Source organism: Hypanus sabinus, chromosome X1 (assembly GCF_030144855.1).
Source record: "Hypanus sabinus isolate sHypSab1 chromosome X1, sHypSab1.hap1, whole genome shotgun sequence".
Lineage (NCBI taxonomy): Eukaryota > Metazoa > Chordata > Chondrichthyes > Myliobatiformes > Dasyatidae > Hypanus > Hypanus sabinus.
The window spans coordinates 32,453,103-32,465,564 of NC_082738.1; the positions used below are offsets into that span (position 1 = coordinate 32,453,103).

At 53.5% G+C, this 12,462-nt stretch overlaps 1 protein-coding gene across 1 annotated transcript in view; it reads right to left on the minus strand.

Annotated features, from left to right (window-relative positions):
- Positions 1-12,462, minus strand: part of LOC132384773 (low-density lipoprotein receptor-related protein 1-like) — a 337,602-nt gene that overhangs the window by 71,228 nt on the left and 253,912 nt on the right. Inside the window, 7 exon segments of the mRNA XM_059956253.1 lie at positions 511-700; positions 1,937-2,308; positions 2,707-2,831; positions 5,234-5,385; positions 6,292-6,418; positions 8,142-8,250; positions 8,253-8,270. Of these exon segments, the coding sequence (XP_059812236.1) occupies positions 511-700; positions 1,937-2,308; positions 2,707-2,831; positions 5,234-5,385; positions 6,292-6,418; positions 8,142-8,250; positions 8,253-8,270 (1,093 nt within the window).

Consider the following 12,462-nt stretch of genomic DNA (forward strand, 5'->3'; position numbering starts at 1 on the left):
AACACTGAGGGGGGGAGTTCTGAAGGACCTCCCTCCCAATCCCCACTCCTAACCCCATTGCTTCCATCACCTCATCTCCCCCTCAACTCACAGCCGTCCCCTTACTTGAGGCACTCACAGAGGAGGAACGACTTTGACCTCAACAAACAGATTGGAGAGGGCCTGAAGGATCTCGTAACCCCTCTGTCACCACCCCATTACCTCCTCCTCCTCTCAGGTCTTCCCACCACTCCCCTGACACCCCCCATCACTTAATTGAGCACGAAACACCACAATCTTGAGACATAGAGAAACAGGCTACCGAGGGCTTAAAGGACCTTCCATCAGCCACTCTGTTCCTCCTACCCCTCAACTCCATCCACTTCAGCTGCATCACTCGAGGTACTTGTCAAGGATGAAGAACCATGACCTCAAGACACAGAACAACAGGCCGCAGAGTCTGGAGGATATTCCCTCCATCCCTACCCCCCGGGTCTCACCCCACCTGACAACCACCGCCCACCTCCTTACTTGAGGCACTCGTCGAGGACAAAGGCGCGAGGGTGATCCTCGCCAGACATGGTGACCACGGTCTCGCGGTCGAAGGCTCCGGGCCGGCTCTGGTCCACACTGTGTCGGCTGATGGTGGAGGTGGTGTAGCTGGTCCAGTACAGTGTGTCCCAGGCCCGATGGTAGGCCAGACCCTCCACCGAGCCCACATCTGTAGGGAAGGTGGAGAGGAGACATTGGCTCAAACACAGAGAAAGAGTCCAGTCACCAGCCCAGCCCAGGATCGCTGTCTATCCAGCAACTGCGCACTGCCCTCCCAATCCCTCAGGGTGAATGTGGGTGAGTAGTAGAATCCTGGTGTGTGTGCGGGATGATTTGGGGGAATGGAATGGGATCAGTGTGAGTGTGTCTTCAATCATATCTATTTGAAGTGTGTGTGCGCATGCGCGTGCATGGGTTTGCCTGTACCTATGCATAGTGTGTACGTACCTTGTGTCCACATCTTGAGTGCCTGTGTGTGTGTGCCTGATGCACGCACATGTCTGTGTGCACATGGTGTGTGTACGTACCTTGTGACCACATCTTGAGTGCCTGTGTGTGTGTGCCTGATGCACGCACATATGTCTGTGTGCACATGGTGTGTGGTACATGTCTGTATGTGCATGTGTCAGGGGAAGATTAAACTCTTCTGGGGGAAGAGGAAAACAGGGGCAGGAATTCCACAGTGCACAGCAAGGCCCTGGGGAGCGTTGTCACACTGTGGAGAAGATTTACGAAGATATTGCAGGGACTTGAGGGGACTGAGATGTTGGTCAGATTAGGAGTGCAAGAGATTGAGGAGCTATCTTATAGAGGTGTATAAAATCACAAGGTGCACAGTAGGGTTGGGGAATCAAAACCCAAAGGGTGCAGGTTCAAGGTGAGAGATTTAATAGGAACCTGAGGGTCAACGTCTTGACCCAGAGGCAGGTCTGTGTATGGAACAAGCTGCCAGAGGAAGTGATTGAGGCAGGTATATTAACAACATTTAAGTTACTTGGACAGGTACATGGATAGGAAAGGGTTAGAGGGATATGGAATAAATGGGACAAGCTTGGATGGGAACCTTGGTCAACATGGACTAGTTGGGCTGAAGGGCCTGCTTTCCTACTATGTCACTCTCTGACCCCTGGTGTGTGTATACAAGCCTCAATAGTGTTCCCAAGACACATCACACCACTTGTGTGGGTACCCTCTGATATAACCACCCCCATTCTCTCCCTCCCCTTGGGCACTCACTGTCAACAAGGTCTTCCCTCCCTCGACCCATGTCACTGCCAGGAACTCACTGTCGACGAAGGTCCTCCTCTCCACTCCCTAACTCACACCCCTTGAGAACTCACTGTCAATGGTAGTCCTCCCTCCCCATCACCAGGCCCACCCTCTCCACCTGCTGCAGGGAACTCACTGTCCACGATGGTCTTCCTCCCTGAGCCATCGTCGCTGACCTGCTGGATGTTGCCAAAGTGGATGTCGCTGAAGAAGATGCGATTGCCTCCCTTGGGGCCCCGGCCATAGTCAAATGCTAGGGCGATGACGTTCTTCATGTAGTCCAGGTCCTCAAAGGGCTTCACGGGCGAGTTGAGGTTAGTCTCGTCCGACAGGTGGATGCTCTTCAGGATGGTCCGCTCAGAGTAAAGGAGGTAGCCGTCGTAGTCTCGGCAGTTGGCACCATCCTCTGAGAGCATGCCATGGGCACAGGCACAGGTCCGCAGCCCATTGCCCCGGTACAAGCAAAGCTGCGCGCAGCCACCGTTGTTCTGGGCACAGATGTTGGTCCCTGTCAGAGGTGGAGGAGGAGGAGCAGGTGGAGGGAAATGAGGGTTCATGAATCTGAGGACAGAACAGTGCATGGCACTCCCTTCTCCCTGCCCCTTCCACTGCGCAGTGCTTGCTCACTGCCCCCCACCCCACTGCACGGCATTACCAGCTCACCGCCCCTCCCACAATGCTCTCTCACCATCCCACCCACAGCACTCCTCATCACCCCTCCCACAGCGCTCTCTCCTCACCACACCTACTACAACACGGCGCTCTCTCAACACCCTTCCCACAGCGAGATGAGGAAAAGTGAGACAGGAGCACCACGCTGCAGGAGGGGCATGAGGAGAGCCAAATCCCACACCATACCAACAGTTCAAACAAAAGCCAACACAAAAAGAGAGAACAGCTTCTCACCCTTCTGCCTCTCTCTGTTGAACACCTTCACGTCTTTTAGTTGCACACCGACCCCCGTTCTCAATGAAACACATTCTGTCGCATTATCCTTCTGACCACGCTTGATGGATCCATTGGCGTGGGTCCTATCCAAAAGACAACAAGATAGTAACTTAAATTTCTGGTTTTCTACACTTCCTGGGAACCCTGTAAGTACCAACACTCTCCCTGGGACCCCTCTCAATACCGACACACTACCCAGGACTCCTGTAAATACAACACTCTCCCTAGTATGGCCTGTAAATACCAATAATCTGCCCGAGGAGCCTCTGTAAATAAGACCATAAAACATAGAGGCAGAATTAGGCCATTGAGTCTGCTCCACCATTCCATCATGTCTGATCCCGGATCCCATTCAACCCCATACACCTGCCCTCTCACCATATCTTTTGATGCCCTGACTGATCAGGAAACAATCAACTTCTGCCTTAAATATACACACAGATTTGACCTCCACCGCAGTCTCTAGCAGAGCATTCCACAGATTTAACTCTCTGGCTAAAAAATTCCTCCTTATCTCTGTTCTAATGGTCGCCCCTCAATTTTGAGGCTGTGCCCTCTAGTTCTGGATACCCTCACCATAGGAAACGTCCTCTTCACATCCACCCTATCTAGTCCTTTCAACATTCGGTAGGTTTCAACGAGATCCCCATGCATTCCTCTAAATTCCAGTGAGTACAGGCCCAAAGCTGCCAAATGCCCTTCATTCCCAGAATCATACTCATGAATCTCCTTTGGATTATCTCCAATGACAACACATCCTTTCTAAGATATGGGGCCCAAAACTGTTGACAATAATCTAAGTGCAGCTTGACCAGTGTCTCATAAAGGCTCAGCATTATCTCCTTGCTTTTATATTCTATTCCCCTTGAAATAAATGCCAACATTGCATTTGCCTTCTTTACCACAGACTCTACCTGTAAATTAACCTTCTGGGAGTCGTGCACAAGGACTCCTAAGTCCCTCTGCACCTCTGATGTTTGAACCTTCTCCCTATTTAGGTAATAGCCCCCACTGCTGTTCCTTTTACAAAAATGCATTATCATGTATTTCCCAACACTGTATTCCATCTGTCACACTTTGCTCATTCTTCCAATTTGTCTAAGTCCTGCTGCAGTTGCATTTCTTCCTCAGCACTATCTACCCCTCCACCTACCTTTGTATCATCCACAAACTTTGCCAGAAAGCCATCAATTCCATTATCCAAATCATTGACAAACAATGGGAAAAGTAGCAGTGCCAATACTGACCCCTGAGGACACCATTAGTTACTGGCAGCCAACTAGAAAAGGCCCCCTTTATTCCCTCTCACTGTCTCCTGCCTGTCAGTCATTCCTCTATCTATGCCAGTATCTTTCAAGTAACACCACAGGATTTCACCTTGCTAAGCAGCCTCATGTGTGGCATCTGATCAAGCACCTTCTGAAAATCCAAGTAAATTATATCCACTGTCTCTCCTTTGTCCATCCTGCTTGTTACTTCCTCAAAGAACTCTAACAGGTTGTCAGCAAGATTTCCCTTTACAGAAACCATACTGTCTTTGACTTATCATTAGTCTCCAAGTACCATGAAACTTCATCTTTAATAATAGACTATTATTAATCCTCATCCTTAATAATGGCCCATAATTTCCTTTCTTTTGTCTTCCTCTCTTCTTAAAGAGTGGAGTGACATTTGCAATCTTCCAGTCCTCCAGGACCATGCCAGAATCAAGTGATTCTTGAAAGATCATGACCAATGCATCCATTAGCTCTTCAGCAACCTCTCTCAGTACTCTGGGATGTGGTCCATCTGGCTCAAGCGACTTATCCACCTTAAGACCTTTTAGTTTGCCAAGCACGTTTTCCTCTGTAATAGCAATGGCACTCACTCCTGCTCCCTGACACTCATGGACCTCTGGCACACTGCTAGTGTCTTCCACAGTGAAGACTAATGCAAAGTACCCATTATGTTCACCTGCCATTTCTTTGTCCCTCACTCTCTCAAACTGCAGTATGAATTCAATTATATTATAATCACTGCCTCCTATTGGTTCCTTTACATTAAGCTCTTGTTTTAGACTGCTCGACACTCGGAGAAAAAGATTGACACCATCGACCTCATTTCTGCCCCTCATGATTTTATAAACTTCTTATCAGGTCACCCCTCAGCCCGCTTCACTCCAGAGAAAAGAGTCCCAACCTTCCCAGACTCTCATTCTAATTCAAGACCTCCAAGTCCCAGCAACATGCTGGTGAATCCTTTCTGCCCCCCTCTCCAGCTCTATCTTCCCCTCCGCTATCACATTTTTTAAAGGTGAACAAACCCATGAACACTACCTTGCTATTACTTTTTCTTTCTTTCCAATAGTTATTTATTTTTTATTTTATAGCAATTGCGTGTCTTTGCACCATACTGTGTCATGAAACAGATTTCAAATTGTCTAAAACAATGATAAAATATCGGATGCACATCCTTCCTACAGATGGACAACCAGTGCTTCAATTACCTGTCGCTCCAGTAGATGTAATCTTCAAAGACAGAAACAGCAAACATATCCATGTTGTTGCTGGAGAGAATGGCCTCTCTGTTCTTGCCCGTCTCCAGGTCAATTCGTTCTATCTTGTCTGTGCGTGCATCACACCAATAAAGTTTACCCTCCTGGGATTGGGGGGAGAGGAGAACAAATGAAAGGAGATCACACAACCAACAGCTGTTCAGTCATAGAGCACTGAAACCAGTTCTTTGGCCCAACCCATTTATGTCCACCAAGATTCCCATGTAAGCCAATTCCATTTCCCCGCATTCTAAACCTTTCCTATCCATGTACCTGTCCAAGTGTCTTTTAAATGTTGTTAATATATCTGTCTCGACCACTTCTACTGGCAGCTCGTTCAATATACAAACTAGCCTCTGGGTGAAAACTTTGCCCCTCAGGTTCCTATTATAAATCTTTCTCCTCTCATCTTAAACCTGTACCCTCTGGCTCTTGATTCCCCAACCCTATCTATGTACCTTGTGATTTTATACTCCTCTATAATGTCACCCCTCATTCTCCTACACTCTAATGAATAAAGTCCCAACCTGCTCAACCTCTGTCTATAAAACGCAAGCAACATGGATAATCTCAGCATCCTTTCTCTCCCCCACCAGGTCATTCACTCATTCTCCTCCTAACACCTCTTTTTCCTCCATTCTCCCCATACCCCCTCTTTCCTCCCTCTCCATCACCTCCTCTCTCACCTTCCCCCTCCCTCCCATGATATCCCTACCTCACCCTCCTCCTTCATGCTCCTCAAATCCCTCCCATTCCCTAAATCTCCTTTCCTCTCACTCTGCTCCCTCCACTTTCCTCTTCCTTCCTCTCCCCACTCCTACCATCCATCTCGAACCTCCCACCCGCTGCCTCCCCATCTCTTTCTCTCTCCCTCATCCCTCCTCCTCCCTTCTCACGCAAGCTTCATTGGAAATTGGAATTGCAAAGTAATTCCACTCAACGTTCTGACCATTGCCTGCACCTGTCTCTCTTCCCACACCCTCTCCCAGAAACCGGGGAGAGACACCCACCAGGTAATCGATGGAAATTCCATTGGGCCAGCTGATGCTGGTGTTGACCAGGACTGAACGCTCTGACCCATCCAACCTCGCCCGCTCGATCCGGGGATACTGGCCCCACTCCGTCCAGAACAGGTACCTGCAGGAACGGAAGGGGGAAGAGGGAGGAAGATGGAGGAAAGGGCGAGAGTGAGGAAGGAAACAGGGGAGAGAGGGAGAGAGGGAGAGAGGCAGGGGAGAGAAGGGAGAGAGAGAGGAAGAAAGTGGATGAGAGATGAACTTTATGGTGCTTCTATAAAAACCACAGAGAGTTGTTGGGGGCGTGCTGTATCTCCTCAAAGTTCTAAGGAAAGAGATGCACAGAGTGTGTGCTTCTAAAACCACTCGATGAAACTTTGAGATATCTGATTTAATCATGGCCAACAAAGTGACTGCGAAACTGCATTTTATTGTGTGATGTACTTGAATCGGCAGCTCAGCAGTGGACAGGAGTAACAGGATGTAGCACAGCACAGAACAGGCCCCAAGTGTGCAGTTTTGGTTCCTCTGCTACAGGAAACAAGTCATTAAGCTGCAAAGAGTGCAGAGGAGATTGATGTGGATGCTGCCAACTCATGCGACTGAGTTTTGGCAGATGAGACTTTATTCCTCTGAGCATAGGAGATTGAGTGTTCCAGTAAGATGGCAGTGCACTCGCATGCAGCGGCCTCTTTGGATGCAAACAATTGTTTAATTGTTCAACCTTTATGTCTTTTTCACAATCACCAGGCACTGCAGGATATTAAGAACACCAAGTACTGCAGGTCTACCCCACTAGCAAGCAGCTGGTGAGCAATGGAGGTCGACCTGTTGCACACTGTGTTGCAGCGTGCTTTAGCCACCCAGGGAAGCAAACATCAGTGGCAATACGTGGAGGTGGTGCATGATCCAACGGATGATGCGGGACGTTTTTGTTGTGATTGCAAGACTCTGGTGAACATTGGTAATCTAGAATACTTAAAGAGTCCAATTCACTGGCAAGACTGACAGCGGGGAAGCTGCCTTAGTTGTGGCACGGACCAGGCCCTCATTCACGCCTTGGGGTTGCCTGTTGAGTCTGCTGAGGAAGGAGACGCTGAATTCGGCGCTGGGTTGGAGGCTGCCCTCCAGTGTTCGTTCAGTGGGAGATCAGCAGGACTGCCTTTGTCTGCGGGTACACTACGCCATGTGGCTGTTCTTGCCAAAACATGGGGCTCCGGGATAACACTTGTGCACCATTGACCTACAGGGACTTGGGCGTATTATTAAATTTAAATGTTCTTTTTGTAACTCTACGTCGTTCTGCTATCATAATTATATGTGCTTTGTGACTGTTGGTACTGTGCTTTGCACCTTGGCTGCAGAGGAACACTGTGTGGTTGAATGACAATTAAACTTGAACTTATATAGTTGGATAAAGCCATGAGGTGCAGAGATATGGTGAACCCAGGTCCTGGCACTGTAATGCTACCGTGCCAAACCAATGTGAGGCTTAGATAGGAAAAATCAAATTGCATGGACCACTGTTTCTGTGTTGTGTGACTCAATGATCTCCGTCTGCACCTCCCTCAGAGAGATGAGATCCTTGCTATTATCATGCTATGTGACTCTGTAACATTGGATTAAGACTAGAATCACCGAGGCAGGGGTGGTTATGGAGCAAGCATTAAGATCAGTTTAGCAGGTTGCATTGACGTGGTGTAACTAAGAGCCTGTTCCCACACTATATGACTCAATGATGTAGTGCAATGACAGAGCCGACACTCTCATCACTCCCAACTCCCTCCCCACCCCCCATCTCTGCAGACCTGTATCTTGCCCTCAGTCACTGCAAAGGCACTTACCCCTTCTTCGGATGGACGGTTATGGCACGAGGCTTATCCAGCCCTTGGGACACCACCACATATCGGAACGAGCCGTTCAGGCGTGCTACCTCGATGACATCAAACCCTGGTCCGTCCAGTAAATGTTGCCTGCAGAGTGGTTTCCATTCAACACCAGTGAGGGAAGGGGAGGGAGGTTCATCAGAAAGTGAAATAAATCCTTACTGCATGGGAATAAAGTGTGTGTGTGTGTGTGTGTGTGTGTGGGGGGGGGTGTGGTGTGTGTGTGTGAGTGGTGTGTGTGTGGGGTGTGGTGTGTGTGTGTGAGTGGTGTGTGTGTGGGGGTGTGGTGTGTGTGTGAGTGTGTGTGGGGGGTGTGGTGTGTGTGGGGGTGTAGTGTGTGTGCGTGTGTGGGGGGTGTGGTGTGTGTGTGTGTGTGTGGGGGGGTGGTGTGTGTGTGTGTGTGGTGGGGGGTGGTGTGTGTGAGTGGGGGGTGTGGTGTGTGTGTGTGAGTGGTGTGTGTGTGTGTGTGTGTGGGGGGTGTGGTGTGTGTGTGTGGGGGGTGTGTGGGGGTGTGGTGAGTGGGCGTGTGGGGGGTGTGGTGTGTGTGTGAGTGGTGTGTGTGTGGGGGTGGTGTGTGTGTGTGTGTGTGTGTGGGGGGTGTGTGTGTGTGGGGGGGGTGGTGTGTGTGTGTGGGGGGTGTGGTGTGTGGTGTGTGTGTGGGGGTGTGGTGTGTGTGTGAGGGGGTGTGGTGTGTGTGTGGGGGGGTGTGCTGTGTGTGTGTGAGTGGTGTGTGTGTGGGGGTGTGGTGTGTGTGTGGGGGGGGGTGGTGTGGTGTGTGTGTGTGTGGGGTGTGGTGTGTGTGGGGGTGTAGTGTGTGTGCGTGTGTGGGGGGTGTGGTGTGTGTGTGTGTGGGGGGGGGTGTGGTGTGTGTGTGTGGGGGGTGTGGGTGTGTGTGTGTGGGGGTGTGGTGTGTGTGTGTGGGTGGGGTGTGATGTGTGTGTGGGGGGGTGTGTGTGTGTGTGTGTGTGTGCGTGTGTGTGGGGGGGTGTGGTGTGTGTGTGTGAGTGGGGGGTGTGGTGTGTATGTGTGGGGGGGGGTGTGGTGTGGTGTGTGTGTGTGGGGGTGTAGTGTGTGTGCGTGTGTGGGGGTGTAGTGTGTGTGCGTGTGTGGGGGGGGTGTGGTGTGTGTGCGGGGGGTGTGGGTGGTGTGTGGTGTGTGTGTGGGGTGTGTGGGTGTGTGGGGTGTGTGTGTGTGTGGAGTGGTGTGTGTGTGGGGGTGTGGTGTGTGGGGGGTGTGTGTGTGTGGGGGGGGGTGTGGTGTGTGTGTGTGAGTGGGGGTGTGGTGTGTATGTGTGGGGGGGGGTGTGGTGTGGGTGTGTGTGTGTGGGGGTGTAGTGTGTGTGCGTGTGTGGGGTGTAGTGTGTGTGCGTGTGTGGGGGGTGTGGTGTGGTGTGTGTGCGGGGGGTGTGGTGTGTGGGTGTGTGTGTGGGGGTGTGTGGTGTGTGGGGGGTTGTGTGTGTGTGGTGGGGGTGTGTGGTGTGTGTGTGTGGGGGGTGTGGTGTGTGTGGGGGTGTGGTGTGTGTGTGTGAGTGGTGTGTGTGTGGGGGTGTGGTGTGTGGGGGTGTGTGTGTGTGTGGGGGTGTGTGTGGTGTGTGTGTGTGGGGGGTGTGGTGTGTGTGGGGGTGTGGTGTGTGTGTGTGAGTGGTGGTGTGTGTGTGGGGGTATGGTGTGTGTGTGTGTGTGGGGGTGTGGTGTGTATGTGTGGGGGGGGGGTGGTGTGGTGTGTGTGTGTGGGGGGTGTGGTGTGTGTGTGGGGGTGTAGTGTGTGTGTGTGTGGGGGGGGTGTGGTGTGTGGTGTGTGTGGGGGGTGTGTGGGGGTGTGGTGTGTGTGTGTGGGGTGTGGTGTGTGTGTGGGGGTGTGGTGTGTGTGTGTGTGTGTGGGGTGTGGTGGTGTGTGTGGGGGGGGGTGTGGTGTGTGGTGTATGTGTGTGTGTGTGGGGGTGTGGTGTGTGTGTGTGAGTGGTGTGTGTGTGGGGGTGTGGTGTGTGTGTGGGGGTGTGGTGTGTGTGTTGGGGGGGTGTGGTGTGTGTGTGTGTGGTGGTGTGTGTGTGGGGGTGTGGTGTGTGTGTGTGTGTGGGGGTGTGGTGTGTGTGTGTGTGTGGGGGTGTGGTGTGTGTGGGGGTGTGGTGTGTGTGTGTGTGTGGTGTGTGTGTGGGGGTGTGGTATGTGTGTGTGGGGGTGTGGTGTGTGTATGTGGGGGGTGTGGTGTGTGTGTGTGAGTGGTGTGTGTGTGGGGGTGTGGTGTGTGTGTGTGTGGGGGTGTGGTGGTGTGTGGGGGGGGTGTGGTGTGTGTGTGTGGGGGGTGTGGTGTGTGTGGGGGTGTAGTGTGTGTGGTGTGTGGGGGGTGTGGTGTGTGTGTGTGTGGGGGGGGGGTGTGGTGTGTGTGTGTGGGGGGTGTGGTGTGTGTGTGTGTGTGTGGGGGGTGTGGTGGTGTGTGTGGGTGGGGTGTGATGTGTGTGTGGGGGGTGTGGTGTGTGTGGGGGGTGTATGTGTGTGCGTGTGTGGGGGGGGGGGTGTGTGTGTGTGTGTGTGCGTGTGTGTGGGGGGGTGTGGTGTGTGTGTGTGAGTGGTGTGTGTGTGGGGGTGTGGTGTGTGTGTGGGGGGGGGTGTGGTGTGGTGTGTGGGGGGGTGTGGTGTGGTGTGTGGGGGTGTAGTGTGTGTGCGTGTGTGGGGGGGGGTGTGGTGTGTGTGCGGGGGGGTGTGGTGTGTGGTGTGTGTGTGGGGGTGTGTGTGTGTGTGTGTGTGTGGGGGGGGGTGTGGTGTGTGTGTGTGGGGGGTGTGGTGTGTGTGGGGGTGTTGTGTGTGTGCGTGTGTGGGGGGTGTGGTGTGTGTGTGTGTGGGGGGGGTGTGGTGTGTGTGGTGGGGGGGTGTGGTGTGTGGTGTGTGTGTGGGGGTGTGGTGTGTGTGTGTGAGTGGTGTGTGTGTGGGGGTGTGGTGTGTGTGTGAGTGTGTGTGGGGGGTGTGGTGTGTGTGGGGGTGTAGTGTGTGTGCGTGTGTGGGGGTGTGGTGTGTGTGTGTGTGTGGGGGGTGGCGTGTGTGTGTGTGTGGGGGGGGGTGTGGTGTGTGTGAGTGGGGGGGTGTGGTGTGTGTGTGTGAGTGGTGTGTGTGTGTGTGTGTGGGGGGGTGTGGTGTGTGTGGTGTGGGGGGGTGTGTGGGGGTGTGGTGAGTGGGCGTGTGGGGGGGTGTGGTGTGTGTGTGAGTGGTGTGTGTGTGGGGGTGTGGTGTGTGTGTGTGTGTGTGGGGGGGGGTGGGTGTGTGTGTGGGGGGGGTGGTGTGTGTGTGTGGGGGGTGTGGTGTGTGGTGTGTGTGTGGGGGTGTGGTGTGTGTGGGTGGGGGTGTGTGTGGGGGTGTGGTGTGTGTGTGGGGGGTGTGCTGTGTGTGTGTGAGTGGTGTGTGTGTGGGGGGTGTGGTGTGTGTGTCGGGGGGGGGGTGTGGTGTGTGTGTGTGTGGGGGTGTGGTGTGTGTGGGGGTGTTGTGTGTGTGAGTGTGTGGGGGGGTGTGGTGTGTGTGTGTGTGGGGGGGGGGTGTGGTGTGTGTGTGTGGGGGGTGTGGTGTGTGTGTGTGTGTGGGGGTGTGGTGTGTGTGTGTGGGTGGGGTGGTGTGTGTGTGTGGGGGGGTGTGGTGTGTGTGGGGGGTGTATTGTGTGTGTGTGTGTGGGGGGGGTGTGTGTGTGTGTGGTGTGTGCGTGTGTGTGGGGGGGTGTGGTGTGTGTGTGTGAGTGGGGGGTGTGGTGTGTATGTGTGGGGGGGGGTGTGGTGTGGTGTGTGTGTGTGGGGGGTGTGGTGTGTGTGTGGGGGTAGTGGTGTGGGGTGTGTGGGGGGGTGTGGTGTGTGGTGGGGGGGTGTGGTGTGTGGTGTGTGTGTGGGGGTGTAGTGTGTGTGGTGTGTGTGTGGGGGGGGGGGTGTGGTGTGTGTGTGTGGGGGGTGTGGTGTGTGTGGGGGTGTAGTGTGTGTGCGTGTGTGGGGGGTGTGGTGGGTGTGTGTGTGTGGGGGGGGGTGTGGTGTGTGGGTGTGGGGGGGTGTGGTGTGTGTGTGTGGGGGGTGTGGTGTGTGTGTGTGAGTGGTGTGTGTGTGGGGGGTGTGGTGTGTGTGTGGGGGGGGGGGTGTGGTGTGGTGTGTGGGGGGGGTGGGTGGGGTGTGGTGTGTGGGGGGTGTGGTGTGTGTGTGTGAGTGGTGTGTGTGTGGGGGTGTGTGTGTGTGGGGGGTGTGTGGTGTGTGTGTGTGGGGGGTGTGGTGTGTGTGGGGGTGTGGTGTGTGTGTGTGGTGGTGTGGTGTGGGGGG